Source organism: Cnephaeus nilssonii (genome assembly GCF_951640355.1).
Source record: "Cnephaeus nilssonii genome assembly, chromosome: 13".
NCBI classification, from domain to species: Eukaryota; Metazoa; Chordata; class Mammalia; order Chiroptera; family Vespertilionidae; genus Cnephaeus; species Cnephaeus nilssonii.
Window position 1 is genome coordinate 77032931 of NC_137084.1, and position 20318 is coordinate 77053248.

Sequence of the window (20318 nt, forward strand, 5' to 3'; positions counted from 1 at the left end):
GAGAGTAGAAGTCTAGGTTTCCCACAAGGCCTCCACTGATAACACCCTAGTGCAGTGGTCGGCAAACTGCGGCTCGTGAGCCACATGCGGCCCTTTGGCCCCTTGAGTGTGGCTCTTCCACAAAATACCACATGCGGGCGCTCACATACAGTGCGATTGAAACTGCGTGGCCCATGCGCAGAAGTCGGTTTTCAGCTCTCAAAAGAAATTTCAATCGTTGTACTGTTGTTATTTGGCTCTGTTGACTAATGAGTTTGCCGACCACTGCCCTAATGGGCAGGGTAGGTGTACTGCATAATGACACTGGTTCAACAATGGATGCAACGCATTCCTCATGTGTTTGTGGTGATGCTGGTGTAAACAGACCTACTGTGCTCCCAGTCATATAAAAGTACAGCATGTTCAGTTATGTAAAGTACATAATACTTTATAATGATATAAACGACTATGTTACAGGTTTATGTATTTACTATTCTAAACTTTTTATCTGTAATTTAGAGTGGATTCTTTATACTTTTTTAAAAATATATTTTTATTGATTTCAGAGAGGAAGGGAGAGGGAGAGAGAGATAGAAACATCAATGATGAGAGAGAATCATTTATCAGTTTACATTTGTTTACATCCTTTTGCACACCCACTACTGAGGATCGAGCCTGCAATCCGGGCATGTGCCCTTGACCAGAATTGAACCTGGGACCCTTCATTCTGCAGGCCAACACTCTATCCACTGAACCAAACCGGCTAGGACTCTTTATACTTATTTTAAAAAGTTTAAAACAAAACAAAAGAAAAAAGTAAAGCATTATGCCATCTTACGTTGGCAGCAGCCTCATACATCCAGTGTTCACTGTCTCTCTCTTTTTTTTTTAATTTTTAATATATTTTATTGATTTTTTTTCTTCTTTTTTTTAATTACTTTATTGATTAAGGTATCACATATTTGTCATCAACCTCCCCCCCCATTCCCTTCCCAAACCCCCCCACACGCATGCTCCCCTCCCCCTGTTGTCCGTGATCACTGGTTAGGCTCATATGCAAGCACACAAGTCCTTTGGTTGATCTATCTCCCTTGTCCCCACCCTCCCCTACCTTCCCTCTGAGGTCTGACAGTCTGATCAATGCTGTTCTTGTTCTTCAGTCTATGTTGTTCATCTTTTCCCCTAGATGAGTGAGCTCATGTGATACTAGGAATACACTTATAGGAACCGAAAATGAGACAAGCAATATTAGTTATGCTGAGAGGCAAATGAATCAGTCTATAGTGAGTTTCTTTCTGGGCCAACAGTTCTTTTGAGTCCCGGTTTCTATGTTCAACAGTTGTTTATGTGTTCATAACAGCAATGATATTTCAGTTCTGGATGGTGGACAAATGGTGGTAATGCAGGTCCGACCCTCTCTGGTTTGGTCCTGGGCAATCTGCAGTGACGCACATCTGCTGACTGCTAGTATGGCAAGGCATGGTCAGCGTCTTCCATCTCTGGTTTTATTGATTTTTAACAGAGAGGAAGGGAGAGGGATAGAGAGCCAGAAACATCGATGAGAGAGAAACATCGATCAGCTGCCTCCTGCACACACCCCACTGGGGATGTGCCCGCAACCAAGGTACATGCCCTTGACCGGAATCGAACCTGGGACCCTTGAGTCCGCAAGCCGACGCTCTATCCACTGAGCCAAACCGGTTTCGGCATCACTGTGTCTCTTGAGTACATCATTTTCTCTTGTGCTTGATTTAATCTCGTGTTGTTTTGCACAGTACCATACATAGCCTAGGAGCAGTAAGTGCTACTAGGCTACCATCTAGGTTTGTGTAAATACAGTCTATGATGTTCGTACAAGGACGAAATCGCCTAACATTGAATTTTTCAGACTGTATATGCATCAGTAAGTAGCAATGACTGTACTGCTAGGTTGGGGGAGAGGAACAGGCTCTCTAGGGAATCTTCACTGACACTAGGGTGGAAGAGAGAGTTCATTGCCACCGGCAAGGATAAAAGTCCTGGCTTCCTACTGGACCTTTGGTCGCATCGGTGAAAGTGGAGCTACATTTTTTTCTGGGGTGTTTGGCTGGAGTAGAGTGGTTATTGTCTAAAAGTTTTCTGTCTTGCTAGGCTATCCCTTTCTTGGTTTTTTGGCTGGATAGAGCAGGTACTCATTGGTGTTATTTTGTCTCTGCCCATTGGCATTTCTAGTTGCCACCTTCTTTAGCTCCAAGTTTGGAATATGAAAGACAAAAAAAGAAAACCAGCAAACTTACCACCATGTTGTTACCTAGGTCCTCACCCAAGGATATTTTTCCATTGATTTTTACAGAGAGTGGAACAGAGAGGGAGAGACACAGAGAGAGAAACATCGATGTGAGAGAGACACATGCCCTTAACCGGAATTGAACTTGGGACCCTTCAGTCCGTGGGCCGAGGCTCTATCCACTGAGCCAAACCGGCTAGGGCTATTTATGACTACATTTTAAGGACCACAGATAATCATCAACTAGAAAGCTTTGATATGCTTGCTAAACATAGTGAAGTTTGTCAAAGGCCACAGTATGAAAACTTAAAAATGAAATGAAATCTGGGATACAGAAATGGAGTTGGTTTTGTTCACATCTACATCTATACAATTGTCTTTAAGAAATGCTTGTTAAATGAATAAGCTTTATTTACGAATTTTTCCACTTTTTTTCGTAACCAGAAATTTTATTATCTGCATACTCATCCATGAAATAGATATATCATAATTTATTTAACCATTTCCCTAAATTTATTTAACCGTTTCCCTATAATTGGACATTTTGTAGTTTTAAAAAAGGTTTTTCTGAATTAATAGTGCTGCAATTACTATTTTCATGAATAGAATCACCATCCCATATTTACTTACATAGTTACTTCTGTGAGCTGGAATCATAGAATTAGATATACTGAATTTAGGGGATATGAAAATTTTCATGGTTTTTGATACCTATTGCTTTTTATAAGGATTATATAAATTTATAATGTTATTAATAACAAATGAGAGTGGTGTCATCGTTAAGAGTTTTGCTGACTTGTATCTGTGATCTGGTGTTTTTTTTTTGTCCTGGGTTTCTTTCAGATTCTTGTCTTTTACTTTTTACGATGTCTTCTGGCTTTTGTGAGCTGTATCTGTGAACTTTACTTTTACAAGTGAGTATAAAAGCTTTGCTTCTAAAAGTGCTATGAGGAAACCCAATGTAGCATAGATTATTTTTCTGATAGTATTAGCAGTGTTTAAAAATAGAAAGCACTTTCCTTCTAGCTCCTAATATTATATCTAAAATGTGATCTCTTGTTTGAAACAAACTGTTGGAAGGAGAATAATTCTAATGATCACTTTTTCCCCCCTGAGTTTCATAAATACTATAACTTCATATTATTAATTTTAATTCTGTTAGTACGTATCTAACTAGTCTTCTCTTTGGGAGGATTTATTAGAGCTTTATTTTGGGTCCCAAGATATGGATAGGATCATGATTTACCTCTTCCCCTCGAGCTTAACTGACAGGAAGTTATTCCCGGTGTGGGACTCACTGCTCTTATTTGCATCCAATAAATGCATTTCACCAATTACCTATTGTTTGCTTCAATATTAGTGGAAATATTAAGTATTTTAGTAATAAAAATAGCTCATTTTTTTTACACGAAGCCTGACAAACATCTTATTTTGTTAATGCTGTAAAAGGTATTTGGACTTAATGATCATTATTAAAAATCTTCCCACCGCAAAACAGCTAAAAATGTTAGATAAAAAAATAGTTGGCCTTGACTCTGAGTGGAATAGAGGAGAAAAAGGAAAGTCATTCTGCCTTTGAGGATTATAACCATAAGTTGGTCATCATATGGGCTCAGGATTGAATTCAAATCACCCACATGGTCCCCCAACCCCATTGAGAATTTGTTTGAAATTGTTCTGGGATGGTAGTGCTCTCAGGCCACTTGCAAAAGCAAATGTAAAATTTCGTTAGAGGAGTGAATTCTAACCCAAGTGTCAGAGAATGACCACAGGTAAAGTTTTAGTGAACAAGACATTATAATAAAAATAAATCATAGAGCACAAAAGGGAACAAGGCACTATGCCTGAGAGCCAACAGACATAACGACAGATAGCTGATCCGCACGACTTCATTTATTAGGAATTATTAAAAGAAGAATGTGCCCTAACTGGTTTGGCTCAGTTGATAGAGCATTGGCCTGTGGACTGAAGGGTCCCGGGTTCGATTCCGGTCAAGGGCACATGCCCAGGTTGTGGGCTCGATCCCCAGTAGGGGGCGTGCAGGAGGCAACCAATCAATCATTCTCTCTCATCATTGGTGTTTCTATCTCTCTCTCCCTCTTCCTTTCTCTCTGAAATCAATAAAAATATAGGAGAATGTAAAATAAGCATATTTAATATTTTTAAAGAAATATAAGAGGGAATTGAAAACATAAATCAGAAACGAGACTAATCAATCAACAGAATGAAAAGGAACTTACAAAATGGGAGAAAACAATTATAAACCATATTTCCAAAATATACATGTAAGGAACTCCAGCAACTCAATAGCAAAAAAACTAATAATTCGATTATAAAATGGACTAAGGACCTGAATAGACATTTCTCCAAAGAAGACATACAAATGAGCAATAAATATGTGAAAAGACAATCAATGTCGCTAATCTTCAGGGAAATACAAGTCAAAACCACAGTGAGATCACTTTATACCTGTTACAAAACCAAACAAACAAAGACAACAAATGTTGGCGAGGAAGTAGAAAAATTAGGACCCACACACTGTTGGTGGGAATGCAAAATGGTACTGCAACTATGGAAAACAGTATGAGGTTCCTCAAAAAATTAAAATTCGAACTACCAGCAATCCCACTTTTAAAAAATATGTTTTTATTGATTTTTAGAGAGGAAAGGGAAGGGAGAGAGAGATAGAAACATTGATCAGCTGCCTCCTGCATGCCCCCTTGGGTATCGAGCCCACAACCCCAGGCATGTGCCCTGACTGGGCATGGAACTGGTGACGTCTTGGTGCATGGTTCGACATTCATCTACTGAGCCACACCAGCTGGGTAGCAATCCCATTTCTGAGTATTTACCTAAAAGAATTGAAATCAGAATCTCGAAGAGATATGCACATTCCCATGTTCATTGCAGCATTGTTCACAATAGCCAAGATTGAAAACAAGCTAAATATCCATTGACAGATGAATGGGGGACAAATGTGTTATATACATACAATGGAATATTATTCAGTCTTAAAAGAAGGAAATCCTGCAATATGTGACAATATGGAAGAATCTTGAGGACATTATGCTAAGTGAAATAACCAGTCACAGAAGGACAAACACTGCATGATTCCACTTATATGAGGTTTCTAAAATAGTCACATTCATGGAAGCAAAAGAATAGACTTGTGGTTGCCAGGGGTTGGAGAGAGGGGGAAACGGGAAGCTGCTAATCAATGGATATACAATTTCAATTACACAATATGAATTCATTCTAGAGATTTGCTGTACACTATTATGCTTATAGATAACAATATTTTACACTTAAAAATCAGTTAAGAGGATAGATCTCATATTAAGTGTTCTTACCACAATAAAGAAGTTAAAAGAACTGAGACTACAAAAATAACCAGGCAGATTTAAAAAAATATATATATATTTTATTGTTGTTTTTTGTTTGTTTGTTTGTTTGTTTTTACAGAGAGGAAGGGAGAGGGATAAAGAGTTAGAAACATCGATCAGCTGCCTCCTGCACACTCCCTGCTGGAGATGTGCCCGCAACCAAGGTACATGCCCTTGACCGGAATCAAACCTGAGACCCCTCAGTCCACAGGCGACGCTCTATCCACTGAGCCAAACCGGTTAGGACTAACCAGGCAGATTTAAAAAAGAACTGAACAGAACTACTAGAAATGAAGATATAAAAGTTGGTATTTAAAATCCAATAGATAGGTCCAGGGGTGGGGAACATCTGGCCTGGGGAACATCTGGCCTGCAGGCTGCTTAAGGCTCACGAAATTGTTTGGTCTGGTCCTGCCAAGGCATTAGGGGTGAGTTAATTAAATGTTTGACCAAATATAGCAAGCTAATTTTTAAGTTGATAATTTTGTATGGTCCACAAATGATGTTATAAATATCCAAATGGCCCTCGGCTGAAAAAGGTTCCCCACCTCTGGATTAAACAGATGATTAGACATTACTAATATGTAAACTAGAAGATTGATCTGAAGAAAATACTAAGAATGCAGTACAGAGTGACAACAAATGGAAATATAAGAGGTTAAGAGTGTTCATTGCCACATTATTCACAATAGCTAAGATTGGAAACCACCTATATGTCCACTGACATTGTGTACAGTAGAGTTGAAAGATGTGATATGTATCTAATCACATTCTAGGAGATAATCGAGAGAATGGGGAGAGGCAGTTTTCAGGGAAGTAATAGCTAAGAAATTTCCAGAATTGATGAAAAAAAGATGCTAATCCACAGATTCAGAAAGCCCAACATATCCTGATATGCATAACTAAAAGGAATAGTGAAACTGTGTAGAACTTCAAGAACCGAGGATATTTTGCCCAGCTGGTGTGGCTTAGTGGTTGAGCACTGATTGATCTATGAACCAGGAGGTCATGATTCAATTCCTGGTTGCAGGCTCGATCCCCAGTAGGGGGCGTGTAGGAGGCAGCCAATCAATGATTCTCTCTCATCGTTGATGTTTTATTTCTCCCTTTCCCTTCCTCTCTGAAATCAATAAAGATAATTAAAAAAAAAAAAAGAACAGAGGTTATCTTAAAAGTTGACAGAACTTAATAGATTACCTATAAAGGAATGTTAGGCAGTTAGGCTCACAGAAGTCTTTTGAAAAGCCAAAGATGATGATGATGATGATGATAATAATAATAATAATAATAATAATAATATCTTCAAAGTGCTGAGAGAAAACTACTGTCAGTCTAAAATTGTATACTCAAACCATCTTTTAAGAGCTAAATAAAGACTTTTCAGACAAAATATAAAAGAAAGAAATCCAAGAAAAACAGAATTTACCATTAACAGAGCTTCACTAAAGGAACTTCTAAAGAATATACTTAGGAAGAAGCTAAATTATTTCAGAAAGAAGCTCTGAGATGCAATAAGGAACCTGAGCAATAAAATAGTTAACACATGATATGTCTGAGCAAATTTTGACTGAATGAAGCAATAACAATTTCTAATAATGTTTCATTTATAGGGTTTTTAAAAACCTACAAGAAAGAAGTAAAGGAAGTGTATAATTAATTGCGTAAGTTTGAGAAACCCTGACTTAGATAAGGACTTATTAACACTTCAGTGTATCTCCTAGTCTTTTTCTGATAACTACCATTCATTGAGTGACTGTGTGCCAGGCACTCTTCTAAGCACTTGGCCATGCATTGTCCTCACAGAAACCTTACAAAGTATCACTACCCTCTTTTTACAAAGGAGGAATCTGACAGAGTGAGTCTGTAACTAGACAAGGGTGTCACTGCTGGTAAGTGGCAGACTCCAGATTTGAACCTGTGCCTGTGAGTCTGAGGCCTATTGTTTTTCTACAACATCATGCTGTTTTCCTGTTGTTAGTAGACATGCCCTTCACACAGAGAGTATATCTTTCCTCGGAGGGAGAGAGCTTCTCTCCTTATGCACGCGAACATTGCTAACAAATCCGTCAAGCCCGAACACTGACTTTACATCTTCAGTGTTCTCTGTGATGCAGGCATGTTTTTGTCTTTTGATTTGAAATTTCCATCCCCAAGATTTGCTCTGCTGAGAGTTCTTGCCTTTCTCCTAGGGCCGTGTGTAAGAAGTTTGGGTTGCATGTCAGTCGAATGATGCTAGCCTTCTTGGTTCTCAGCACTGGCATGTTCTGCTCATCTTCAGGTAAGTAAAGGAGCCGGTGAGGGCATAACAGGGTCACTGATATTTCACAGTTGCATTTAAAGAAGGAACTTGTCCAGATACAGTTTATATTTGTATAACATGTCAATAATGTGCTGACCACTCTTACCTACACTCTCTTGATTCACCTTTACAACATTAAGGTAAGTATTTTCTCATTTTTGTTGAAACTTAGAAAGATGAAATGACTTACTGAAAGTCAAACAATTCATAAGTGGTAGAGCTGTTTTCATGAGGTTGCTTTCTGTTACATATTATATTTTTTGTAACTGTAAGGCTGAAAAACACAGGCACCCCTGTCTTTCTTTGTTGTTAGGGGAAGGAAAATAATTTTATTATTTTGCTCAAGAAAGCTCTTGTGCCTAAAAAACCTGTTCTTGGTGGTTCTCCTTTCTGCCCAATATTTGCAATGTGTTCTGTAAAGGTATACATCTTCTGTGGGATTTTTTTTCATACTAAGTTTGTAGAAATTGAGAATAAAAACCTTAATCTAGAGAGGTGGCTTTCAAACTATGCTGCCAGTGAACATTTGTGTTCTATGAGGCAGCCTGTTCCCAGTCTCTGGAAAAATGGTTACTATATGTAATTATTTCAAGTTTAACTTCTGCCTGCTTATACCAGAATCTAGTATACACACTAAATATGCACACAAATTGTATCCAGCTCAAAAGTATGTATTTTTTCTTCATTGACTATCAAAATCCATGTTGTTCTGCAGACACCTCAGGGTCCACACCCAGATAACTTTGAGAGCCAGTGTCCTAAATGAGACTGCTCTCCCCTCTGAGCTGGCAGACACCTCAGATTCCTCTGTTCCCCTTGCCTCTCCATTGGCAGCTGGAATCTGTAGCGGTGGATAGCATCGATTCTATTTAGCATTTATCTGTGAAGGTTGTACCCGACGTGTTTTTAGTTACTTTGTTACTCCTAAAATTGATTCTTCTCTGAGGGAGATACTTGGGATGTCTTCAGTTTTGTAACCTCAGTTGAGGATGTTAAGGCACAGATCACTTCAAAGCATTCTTTGAGACAAAGCCTCATCTCTTTGCCAAGTTTCTAAAATCATATTGCCTCTTCATTGTGGTTCTTGTTGGAGTCGGGACTGACCTTTCTTCCCCAGTGCTAGGTGAAGTAGGCCTCATACAGCAGGGAGATGCAGATCTGTATTTTTGTGTAGAATTGGTGGAAACACTTTGATCAAACGTCACTATTGCACAGAACCTGAGTACAGTCAGTGCCCTGCTGTATACACCAGCAAAGTAATGCTAGGTGGAAATAATTAGGGGGACACCTAAGGCCACACATCTATGTCAATGGATGCAGGACGTAAAGCAGGGCTGGCAACCAGCACTGTGGTGGATGCAGGATGCGAAGCAGTGTTACCATCCGACTTTTGGCCTCTGAGAAGATTTCCTAGAACCGTGGTCGGCACACTGCGGCTCGCGAGCCACATGCGGCTCTTTGGCCCCTTGAGTCTGGCTCTTCCACAAAATACCACGGCCTGGGCGAGTCTATTTTGAAGAAGTGGCGTTAGAAGAAGTTTAAGTTTAAAAAATTTGGCTCTCAAAAGAAATTTCAGTTGTTGTACTGTTGATATTTGGCTCTGTTGACTAATGAGTTTGCCGACCACTGTCCTAGAATTTCTATAGGGAACAGGTTGGTACTTGGACGGCCTCAGAAGACTGTCAGAAGATAAACTTCTCCAGAAATAGATTGTCAGCAGTGGTTCTAAGTTTCATGAAGCATATTCACTGCCTGGAAATATAACCTGGGGTTATACCTGGGGAACCTGGAATTCTGTAAGTTTTAGATTTGGGTACAGGCCAGGAGAGGAATGGCATGGTTGGTATTGTATAACTGGGCGATGTGTTGGTACCTAAAAAACAGGAGTGAGAAAATAAGAAAATCATTGCATTTCTTTTTTTAAAAGGTGTATCACTCTACTACCCACTTCTAATATAACATTGCTCAAAATACGTTCCTGGTTATTGATATTTTGCAATATAGGTAAATTTTTAATAATTGATACTTAATAAATCTCAAACTCTTGTCCCTGTCCCCCTTTTTTTCATGTCTTTACTCTTGCAGCATTTCTTCCTAGTAGTTTCTGTATGTATACTACATTGATAGCCATGACTGGCTGGTATATGGACAAAACTTCCATTGCTGTGCTTGGAGTAGCAGCTGGGGCTATCATTGGCTGGCCATTCAGTGTGGCTCTTGGGTAAGAAACTAACACAACTCATCTCCCTTGTATCACTGGGCATATAGTATATCTTAATGTTAGGTTATCTCCATATTCTCTGGATAGGATCTAAAGTTAGAGGATTTATTTGGACCTACAAAGACTGCGAAATGAAAGAATATTTCCCTTGGTGCTCATTGTTTTGATTAATCCTAATAAGAATAGTAACTGTTAAGCATCTGCTGCGTGTTAGACACTGCTAAACCACTTACAAACTTTATTCCTAAACCTTCTAACAACTCTGCAGGAGAGATCAATTATTAGTGCTTTGTAAATGAGAAAGTAGAGTCCAAGAGGTTGAGTGATTTGCCTTTAAGATTATGTTTGCTTTTGGGTCCAGGCACTTGTGACTCTGTAGCAGACGTTTGTTCCATACTGTACCACCCTAGGCTGTGTTTTTTGTTGCCAAGGCTTGAAATCTGAGTTCCTTTTAGTCCTCCTTTCTTGTCCCCAGAATCATTTTCTTAGTTTCATAGTGCCTGTCATTCCTTTTGTACTTTTTGTTCCCACTACTCTGTTCTATTTGTGCTGCCTTAATTTACTGCCTGGATCACTAGTAATTTAGAAAAAAATTTTAGTTTGATGTTAAGGTCATTATAGTAGTAGTAGTAGTATATCTTTATTATTTTTAAAAGTATTGGATTGTTTGAGGTAAAAAGAATTCTTAATTTTCTTCTCCCCTTACACAATCTTCAAAGATAGTCACTGCTAATAGTTTTGTGTATATTTTCCCAGAAATTATCCTTGCATGGATAAATGCATACACACACATATACATAATACCAAAATTCTTAAAATAAATAGAATTATTCTATACTCATGTATATTTTCTATTGTATATAGATTTATTTTGTTCTTTGTATCTATTGCATAGCATTCCATTATATGGCTGTTCATAATTTATTTAGCCATTGTCTTATTGGTAGACATTTGGTTTTCATTTTTTTGTTATTATACACATGCTTCAGTGAACATTTTTGTACATGTCTATATACTTGTGGAAATTTATCTATGGGATACATTTTTAGAAAGGGAGTTCTAAGTCAGAGAATAGGTGTTTTATATTTTCTTAATTGACTTTTAAAGGTTAGTATCTCCACCTTCAATCTTTTCTTTTATTCTGCGTATTATCCTCAAGTTACTTTATTCTTTAAGGTTTTGTTTGTGGTTCTCTTCTATACTTTCTGCTATCTAGTCAATCATCTCTTCAGTTTCACTCATATATTCCTAGCTGCCTATTAGATCTCTCCATTTATATTTATGACATTGAACTCATTACCTCCCTTCTGTATCTGTTTCTTTACCTCTGATTCAATCTCAGCAAATGGTACTGTCTGTGCTGAGCCAGGAACCTGAAACTTATCTGTGACTCTCTTCTCTTTCCCATGTCCTATTAATTTATTACACCTCCTGAATATCTTTTGAATCTGACTACTTTTCTTCACCTCTCACTGGTCCTGGATTACTTTACAGCCTCCTGAATGATCTTCCTGCCTCTATATTGATCCTTGTAAATCTATTCTCCACATTCAAATGTTCCTTTTAGAGTTATCTTCCTAAAATGCAAATATGATTGTATCACTCCCTATTTTGTTCCAAACTATGTAATAGCTTCCCCAATGCTCTGTGTCCCAGAGGTTGGCAACTTGTATCCAATGGAGCAAATACAGCTGGCTTGTTTTCATACAGCCCAAGAACTAACATTTTTACAATTTTAAAGGGTTGTTAAAAAACAACACACACACACAGAAGAATATGCAACAGAGACTGTACGAGGCCTTGTAAAGCCTAAAATATATGCTGTGCGGTCCTTTAAATAAAAGTTTGCCAACACTTGTTTTACGGTGTGCAAACTCCAACATGACTCATAAAGCCCTTATATTTCCTCCCGTTTACCTCTCCAGCCTTCTTTTTTTAAGTTCCTCCATTTATTTTACTCTCTACTCCATCAACATTGAACTTTTGGAGTTCCCCAAATACCTTGATTGGTCTGCCTTTAGCCAAAATGAGTGATTTCAGGATCACAATCAGTTAGCAATCTACCATCATTTATTGAATCCTTTGTGCTAGGCATGGCTGATACTGTGAAAAAGAAAACAATTATGGTTCTTGTTTTTTTGGAGCTTGCATTTTAGTAGGAAAAGCAGACATTGAACAGGAAATTAAAAATATGATGACTTATGTGTTACATGCCGTTGAGTCGGCTCTGACTCCTGGCGAGTGAGAGGTGTCCACAATGTCCTGACCTCAACGGCCCTGCTCAGCTCCTGTAGACTCATGCCTATGGCTTCTATGGGGTTAACACATCTTCTATTTGGTCCTCCGCTTTTCTTGTTGTCTTCTATTTTCCCCAGCATTGTCTTTTCTAAAGAACCCTGTCTTATCAAAGGAGAACTATAGCACATGGAAATGTAACCATTGGGGAGGGAAAAAATGAAAACACAAATGTTAATGCAAAATGTAGGTAATAGAATGTGGAAATTCAAATTATAAAAGACGATGTTCTGTGACAACACATGCTAAATAAGTCACAGAGATGTCTGGAGGAGGTGGGAATAGAACCTATAGTTGACATTTGGGTGGGTTCTGTGTGAATAGATTGATGTAGGGAGGGAATTCTTTGTGTTGGAGCATGGGTAAAGGCTCAGACTAGCGTCCTAGATTTGGAAGTCATGGATATGAAGGTGATTGTTCATGCAGCAAGAGAGGAAGCACCTCCTGAGAAAATGAGTGCAGAGAGAAAAACAAACTTGTTTTGGGGAGCTGTGACCATAATAGGCCACTACCATGGAAGAGGGGAAGAAGAAGCCTAGAAAGGAGCATTAGAGAAGAGTCCAAAAAGGAACAGGAGCTAGCGAGTCTAAAGAGGAAGGGACAGATGCTTTGTGCAAAGTGCAGCAGATAGACAAAGGAGTGAGACTTGTGTAGAGATAGTGGGTGTGGCCGAGGTCAGTCTTTACAGCTTGATGCTAGACCTTACGGAAGAAATAGTGAAGGCAACATACATATTCCTTGCTTGAAGAACTTAAGTGAAAGGAAGAAGAACAAATGGTATTGGAAGAGGGTATATCAGAATTGAAGTCATTTGTAATATGATATTGCTAAAATCTTAATATATCATGAAAGGGAGAGATCAGTATTTATTTGGCAGGATGGGTATAGAACAGTAGGCTACGTTTACTTTATCCTATCTAATAATCCTCTCTAATAAAATGGCAATATGCAAATTAACCATCACTCCGCTACATAAGCCACACCCACCATCCAAGCCACGCCCACCAGCCAATCAGGGCGAGTATGCAAATTAACCCCAATCCAAGATGGCTACAGCCAGAGAGAGCAAGGTTTCCCAGGTAACAGAGGAAGCCAAGCTTTCCATAGCCGTTGCAGGCCTAAGCCTCCACTCAAGCTACAAAGTTTCAATTATAGAAGGTAAACAAATTCAAACAAATGGCGGCAGAATGGAGCTTGAGAGAGCAGGCCAGGGTTGCCGGCAGCAACAGGGGAAGCAAAGCTTTCCGCACACCCTGGCCGGGCTCACCCGCTTAAGGCTACAAAGTTTCAATTGTAGAAGGTGAATTAACTGCCACAGAAATGGCTGCCGGAGCCCCAGGCTTGGCTCTGCTCCAGGCTACAAAGTTTCAATTGCAGAAGGAAAATAAATTCCAGATACCAGGGCCTCTGCTTGGGTTGCCAGGGGGCGTGGCCAGCCTGCAAACCACCACAGGCCCCTCGCTCAGGCCGCCCCACACCCCAAGGGAACCCCCACCCTTATCTGTGACACCCTTCAGGGCAAACCAGCTGGCCCCCACCCGTGCACCAGGCCTCTATCCTATCTAATATACAGATTGATCATCACTGCAGTAATATACAGATTGATCATCACTGCAACACACAATATAGCTGCCCCCATGTGGTCAAAGATCCTGCCCCCATGTGGACACAAGATGGCCACCACAAGATGGCCAGCAGGAGAGGGCAGTTGGGAGGCACCCGGCCTGCAAGGGAGGGCAGTTGAGAGGGACCAGGCTTGCAAGGGAGGGCAGTTGGAGGTGATCAACCCTGAAGGAGAGGGCAGTTAGGGGTGACCAGGCTGGCACAGGAGGGAAGTTGGGGGCAAACAGACTGGCAGGGGAGCAGTTAAGCATCAACCAGGCTGGCAGCAGAGTGGTTAGGGGGTGATCAGGCTGGCAGGCAGAAGCGGTTAGGGGCAATCAGGAAGGCAGGCAGGCAAGCAGTTGGGAGCCAGCAGTCCTGGATTGTGAGAGGGATGTCCCAGATTGGAGAGGGTACAGGCTGGGCTGAGGGACAACCCCCCGCTGTGCACGAATTTCGTGCACCGGGCTTCTAGTCCATCTAATAAAAGAGCAATATGAAAATTAACCATCACTCCGCTACACCCACAAGCCACGCCCACCAGCCAATCAGGAGCAAGTATGCAAATTAACCCAAGATGGCTGCGGCCATGGAGAGAGCAGGAGGGAGGCTTGGGTTTCCTGGGCGATGGAGGAAGCCAAGCTTTCCACACACCCTGGCCAGCCCAGGCCTCTACTTAAGGCTACAAAGTTTCAATTATAGAAGATAAATAAATTCCAACAGAAATGGCTGCTGCCACGGACCGAGCAGAAGGCTTGGCTCCACTCCAGGCTACAAAGTTTCAATTGTAGAAGATAAATAAATCCCAGATACCAGGGCCTCCACTTGGGTCGCCGGGGTGTGTGGCCAGCCTGCAAACCATCACAGGCCCCTCGCCCAGGCCGCCCCACACCCCAAGGGAACCCCCACCCTGATCTGGGACACCCTTCAGGGCAAGCCAGCTGGCCCCCACCCGTGCACCAGGCCTCTATCCTATCTAATCCTATCTAATAAAAGAATAATATGCAAATTGACCATCACTCCAACACAAGATGGGTGCCCCCATGTGGTCAAAGATCCTGCCCCCATGTGGCCACAAGATGGCCACCACAAAATGGCCAGCAGGGGAGGGCAGTTGGGAGGGACCAGGCCTGCAAGGGAGGGCAGTTGTGGGTGATCAGGCCAGCAGGGGAGGGCAGTTAGGGGTGATCAGGCCAGCAGAGGAGGGAAGTTGGGGGTGATGGGGCCTGCAGGGAAGGGCAGTTGGGAGGGACCCAGGCCTGCAGGAGCAGTTGGGGGGGACCAGGCCTGCAGGGGAGGGCAGTTAGGGGTAATCAGGCCTGCAGGGGAGGGCAGTTAGGGCAAACAGGCTGGCAGGGGAGCAGTTAGGCATCAGTTAGGCTATCAGGGGAGTGGTTAGGGGGTGATCAGGCTGGCAGGCAGAAGCGGTTAGGGGCAATCAGGAAGGCAGGCAGGCGAGCAGGTGTGAGCCAGCAGTCCTGGATTGTGAGAGGGATGTCCGACTGCCCATTTAGGCCTGATCCCACATCCTTCGAGGGGTCCCAGATTGGAGAGGGTGCAGGCTGGGCTGAGGGACACCCACCCCCCGTGCATGAATTTCGTGCACCGGGCCTCTAGTAATTAATATATTTTAAATGGCCATTAGACATAAATATGTATAAAACAGAGCTCATTCCAGAAGCTCAATATTTATATTTCTTGTGCATCGTGGGTACATAGTACTCTGATGGGTCCTGAAGAGAACAGTGTATTTTTGAGAAGAAATCCTCTCCTGTACCACCTTTCTTCCTCAGTACAACTGCTAGAGACATGTTATTCTCAGTTCTGCACGAGGTGTGTGAATCTGACCTGTCTAAGTATTTAACTCCCCACTTTCTGTTTCTCTCTTAAATAGTTTACCTATTGCCTTTGACTTGCTGGTCATGAAACACCGGTGGAAGAGTTTCCTCCATTGGTCGCTGGTGGCTCTCATACTCTTTCTGGTGAGTTTTCTCTTTTCCTTGTTTTGTTCTAAAATTGTAATGACAGCAACTTTTTAAAATTTTAATTTAATTTATTGGGTAACATCTGTTTATAACATTATATAAGTTTTAGGTATACAATTTTGCAGTACATCATCTGTATATTCCACTGTGTGGAAGCACCTTCTGATGTGGGAAAGAGAACATTAGGAGTTGACTCTGTTTTTGATTTTGAAGTTTGTCCTATTAACATGTGAGAATGTTTCCAGAGCAAAACTCCACAATTGCTATGTATTTTCTGCCCTGTTTCAGGTGCCTGTGGTGGTCATCGACAGCTACTATTATGGGAAGTTGGTGATTGCACCACTCAACATTGTTTTGTATAATGTCTTTACTCCACATGGACCTGATCTTTATGGTAAGGCCTTATGAGATTGGGCAAGAATTAGAAGATAGCTTAATTTGTCTGGGCTTTGAAATTTTAATTCAACTGCCTCATTTGACCAAATATGGCATTTCTTTGCTGGTAATATTATTTTCATATTTTAAAAATAAATGTTGCTCGGCCGGTGTGCTCAGTGGTTTGGCATCGACCTATGAACCAGGAGATCACAGTTCGATTCCAGTCAGGGCACATGCCAGGATTGTAGTTCAATCCCCAGTAGGGGGCGTGCAGGAGGCAGTAGATTGATGATTCTCCCTCATCCTTTATGTTTCTATTTCTCTCCCTTCCTCTCTCTGAAATCAGTGAAAACATATTAAAAAATAAAATAAAATAAAAATAAATGTCATTTGAATATAGCTCAGTGATGATATGTTGCTACTAAATGTTTTTCCTTGGTTAATAAGATAGTTACATTTAGCTTTCTGTTGGTCCTGCTGTCTGTTATTCTCAGTTGCAAAGTAGTGAGGACTCTGCTGAGTATGCCATGGCTCTTGATACTACTCTTTTTTTATTAAAAGTTACTTTTTTCTCTTCTCATTAGAAAATTAATATGATAACAAAAATAAAAACATTCATAGTCCCCTAATCTCCGTATAGCAATTGTTAACACCTTGGAGTTGTACATGTACACATTTGGTACTACTAATTATTTTTTTTTAATTCACATTATTTCAGTATCAGGCATTAGGGGAAAAAGTTTGAAAAATTTGTAGACAAAGCATAGCAAGGGTGTGTGTGTCGAGGAGGGGAGTGTCAGCATGAGAAGGTAGGTAGTGTTGACGTAAGGAAGGTCCAAACCGGTCCTCCTTCGGGGAAGGTGGGCCCGTAGGCAGCAGCCATGGCGCCCAGCCGAAATGGCATGGTCCTAAAGCCCCACTTCCACAAGGACTGGTTTAACCAGCCAGCGAGGAGGACCCGCAGACGCAAGGCCCAGCTAGCCAAAGCGGGCCGCATCGCCCCTCGCCCTTCCGGACCCATCCGACCCGTAGTGAGATGCCCCACCGTGAGGTGCCACACCAAAGTGCCAGCCGGCAGGGGCTTCGGCTTGGAAGGGTTACGGGTGGCTGGCATCCACAAAACGGTGGCCCGGACCATTGGGATCTCGGTGGATCCGAGGCGGCGGAACAAGTCCACGGAGACCCTGCAGGCCAACGTGCAGCGGCTGAAGGAGTACCGCTCCAAGCTCATATTCTTCCCCAGGAAACCTTTGGCCCCCGAGAAGGGAGACAGTTCTGCTGAAGAACTCAAATTGGCCACACAGCTGACCGGACCAGTGATGCCCATACGGAATGCCTACAAGAAGGAGAAAGCCAGGGTCATCACAGAGGAGGAGAAGAACTTCAAGGCTTTTGCCAGTCTTCGAATGGCCCGTGCCAATGCCCGGCTCTTTGGCATCCGGGCAAAAAGAGCCAAAGAAGCTGCAGAACAGGATGTTGAAAAGAAAAAATAAAGTGCTGTTGGCAACTTGTGATAAAAAAAAAGAAAGGTCCAAACCTGTAGAGAATTTTTATAAGAATTTGAGCCAAACTGACAACACATGGCCGAAGCAAGATCTCAAAGGCTCCAAAGAATAACAGTTTCTTTTATGCATTTGAAATGAAGGAGGGAAGGTAAGGAAGATTACTTGAGAATAAGAGAAAGCAAGGCAGGGATCTGATTACAGTTTGAGATTATGTGCTTTCATGAAGGTGACTATGCTTTTTTTAGGGGTCTGGAAAGAGTTATTTCAAAGGCATGTTAACCTAGATGCACAGAAACTAAAGACAGGGCTTGCTTAAGGCAACAATAACCCTTTCACTAAATAATATATGTCTAGGGCGTGACTACTCACCATGACCTGCCCAGTTAGGCATTTATGATCAGATCACTCAGTGAGCTTCCTTTCCATAGAACTCATTTTTTTATCCACTGTAGTTTGGCCAGTGTAGGGTTAAGAGAAAAGAGGAATGCCTTTAGTCCAGGGATGCATTCCCCCGTTTACTGTCATCTCCACCCCTCCCTGATGCCTTTCTTTCAGTCAGTCATTTCTTCTTTTTCCCCCCTAGCCAGTCATTTGTCCCCCGAGGGCTTTTGAGTTAATGATCGATAGGGGGATGAGCTAGAGAGATCTTTCTGATCAGATCACGAAAGTCAGTCAGTAACTTATGAGACACTTTTTCATTAAAATAAGTGTAGTTTCTTCTGCCTTAATCTTTTGAAGTTCTTAGAGCATTCTGTACATGAATGGGCTCTGCTATGAATGAAGCAGGTTAATATATTATCAATTTAAGCCATGCCCACCATTTTTCTGTGCCACTCTGCCAAAAAATCAGCAGATTGAGTGAGGAGATTTAAAGTAAGCATATGAATGCAATTTAATTAGGCCTCCTGGGATTTGGGGGAATATTGCTATTTTAGATGGCAACTAATAGGTTAAAATAAGCTGTTTTGTTCGGTGAATGGAATTCACAAACTGCATGGTTAAAGAATAATTGCTAAGTGAAGGAATTTCAAAAGACTCTTTTATGGCTCCAAGATCCCCAAGGATGTGAGAAACAGCCCCAATTTTAAGCTTTGCCTGTAGTTGTCTCCCCTTAGCTAGGGAGAGTTTGCATATTTTTAGTTGCCGCTTGCTTCATTTCACTTGTAAAATTTTATTTCCTTCTTCAAGACCAGGGAGACTTCTCTCAGACCCAGATGGCACATTAGAAATTGATTTACATGGAACCTACTAGAAGCATGATATCTGCTATGTATGGGTGAATAAACTATTAATTTGAGTTTACTTTATAAAAATTGGATTCTTGCCCTAGCTGGTTTGGCTCAGTGGATAGAACGTTGGCCTATGGACTGTAGGGTCCCGGGTTCGATTCCAGTCAAGGGCATATGCCCAGTTGCAGGCTCGATCCCAAGAAGGGGGTGTACAGGAGGCAACCAATCAATGGTTCTCTCTCATCATTGATATTTCTGTCTCTCCCTCTTCCTTCCTGTCTAAAATCAATAAAAATATGTATTTTTTAAAAATTGGATTCTCCACCCAGCTCCTGCCCCACCCCAGGCCTTCACTGAACTATTGTCTCTGTCCATGGGTTATGCATATAAATTCCTTAGTAAATTTCTACCCACCCTCCACCCTCTCGATCCCTCTGAGATTTGTGAGTCTGTTACATGCTTCCATGTCTCTCAACCTATTTTGTTCATAAGTTTATTTTGTTCATTAGGTTCCACATGTAAGAGAGATCACTTGATATTTGTCTTTCCCTGACTAGCTTATTTCCCTTAGCATAATTATCTCCAGGTCCATACATGCTGTCTCAAAGAGTAAGAGAGCCTTCTTTTTTTCATAGCTGCATAGTATTCCATTGTGTAAATGTACCACAGCTTTTTTTTTTTTTTTTTTTTTTTTTTTAATAAATCTGTATTGGCCCTAACCGGCTTGGCTCAGTGGATAGAACGTTGGCCTTCGGACTCAAGGGTCCCAGGTTCGATTCCGGTCAAGGGCATGTACCTTGGTTGCTGGCACATCCCCAGTAGGAGGTGTGCAGGAGGCAGCTGATCGATGTTTCTTTCTCATCGATGTTTCTAACTCTCTATCCCTCTCCCTTCCTCTCTGTAAAAAATCAATAAAATATATTAAAAAATAAATAAATAAAAAATAAATCTGTATTCAGATTATTACAATTGTTCCTCTTTTCCGCCCCCCCCCCCCCCCCATAGCTCCCCTCTACCTGGTTCCCACCCCACCCTCTGCTCTTACCACCGCCCCCCCCGCCACTGTCCTCATCCATAGGTGTACGATTTTTGTCCAGTCTCTTCCCGCACCCCCCCACACCCCTTTCCCCCCGAGAATTGTCAGTCCACTCCCTTTCTATGCCCCTGATTCTATTA

The 20318-nt window shown here is 41.4% G+C and overlaps 2 protein-coding genes across 5 annotated transcripts in view; both read left to right on the plus strand.

Moving 5' to 3' along the window:
* ALG9 (ALG9 alpha-1,2-mannosyltransferase) overlaps positions 1 to 20318 on the plus strand; it is a 107760-nt gene that overhangs the window by 7566 nt on the left and 79876 nt on the right. For 2 of the 4 annotated variants that reach the window (XM_079788764.1, XM_079788767.1), the window contains exons 4-8: positions 3089 to 3159; positions 7818 to 7906; positions 10013 to 10148; positions 15940 to 16027; positions 16319 to 16424. In XM_079788764.1, coding sequence (XP_079644890.1) covers positions 3089 to 3159; positions 7818 to 7906; positions 10013 to 10148; positions 15940 to 16027; positions 16319 to 16424 — 490 coding nt within the window. The remainder of the gene's footprint in view (positions 1 to 3088; positions 3160 to 7817; positions 7907 to 10012; positions 10149 to 15939; positions 16028 to 16318; positions 16425 to 20318) is intronic. The other 2 variants (XM_079788765.1, XM_079788766.1) reach the window with 1 other exon arrangement.
* Positions 16754 to 17936, plus strand: LOC307109953 (large ribosomal subunit protein eL13-like). The gene has a single exon (XM_079788951.1). It carries the CDS (start codon positions 17290 to 17292, stop codon positions 17899 to 17901), a length of 612 nt encoding a protein of 203 aa, XP_079645077.1. The 5' UTR covers positions 16754 to 17289; the 3' UTR covers positions 17902 to 17936.

Bases quoted from the DNA above. Each gene is read 5' to 3' on its own strand.
- LOC307109953 (XM_079788951.1), top strand. From the start codon at position 17,290: ATGGCGCCCAGCCGAAATGGCATGGTCCTAAAGCCCCACTTCCACAAG.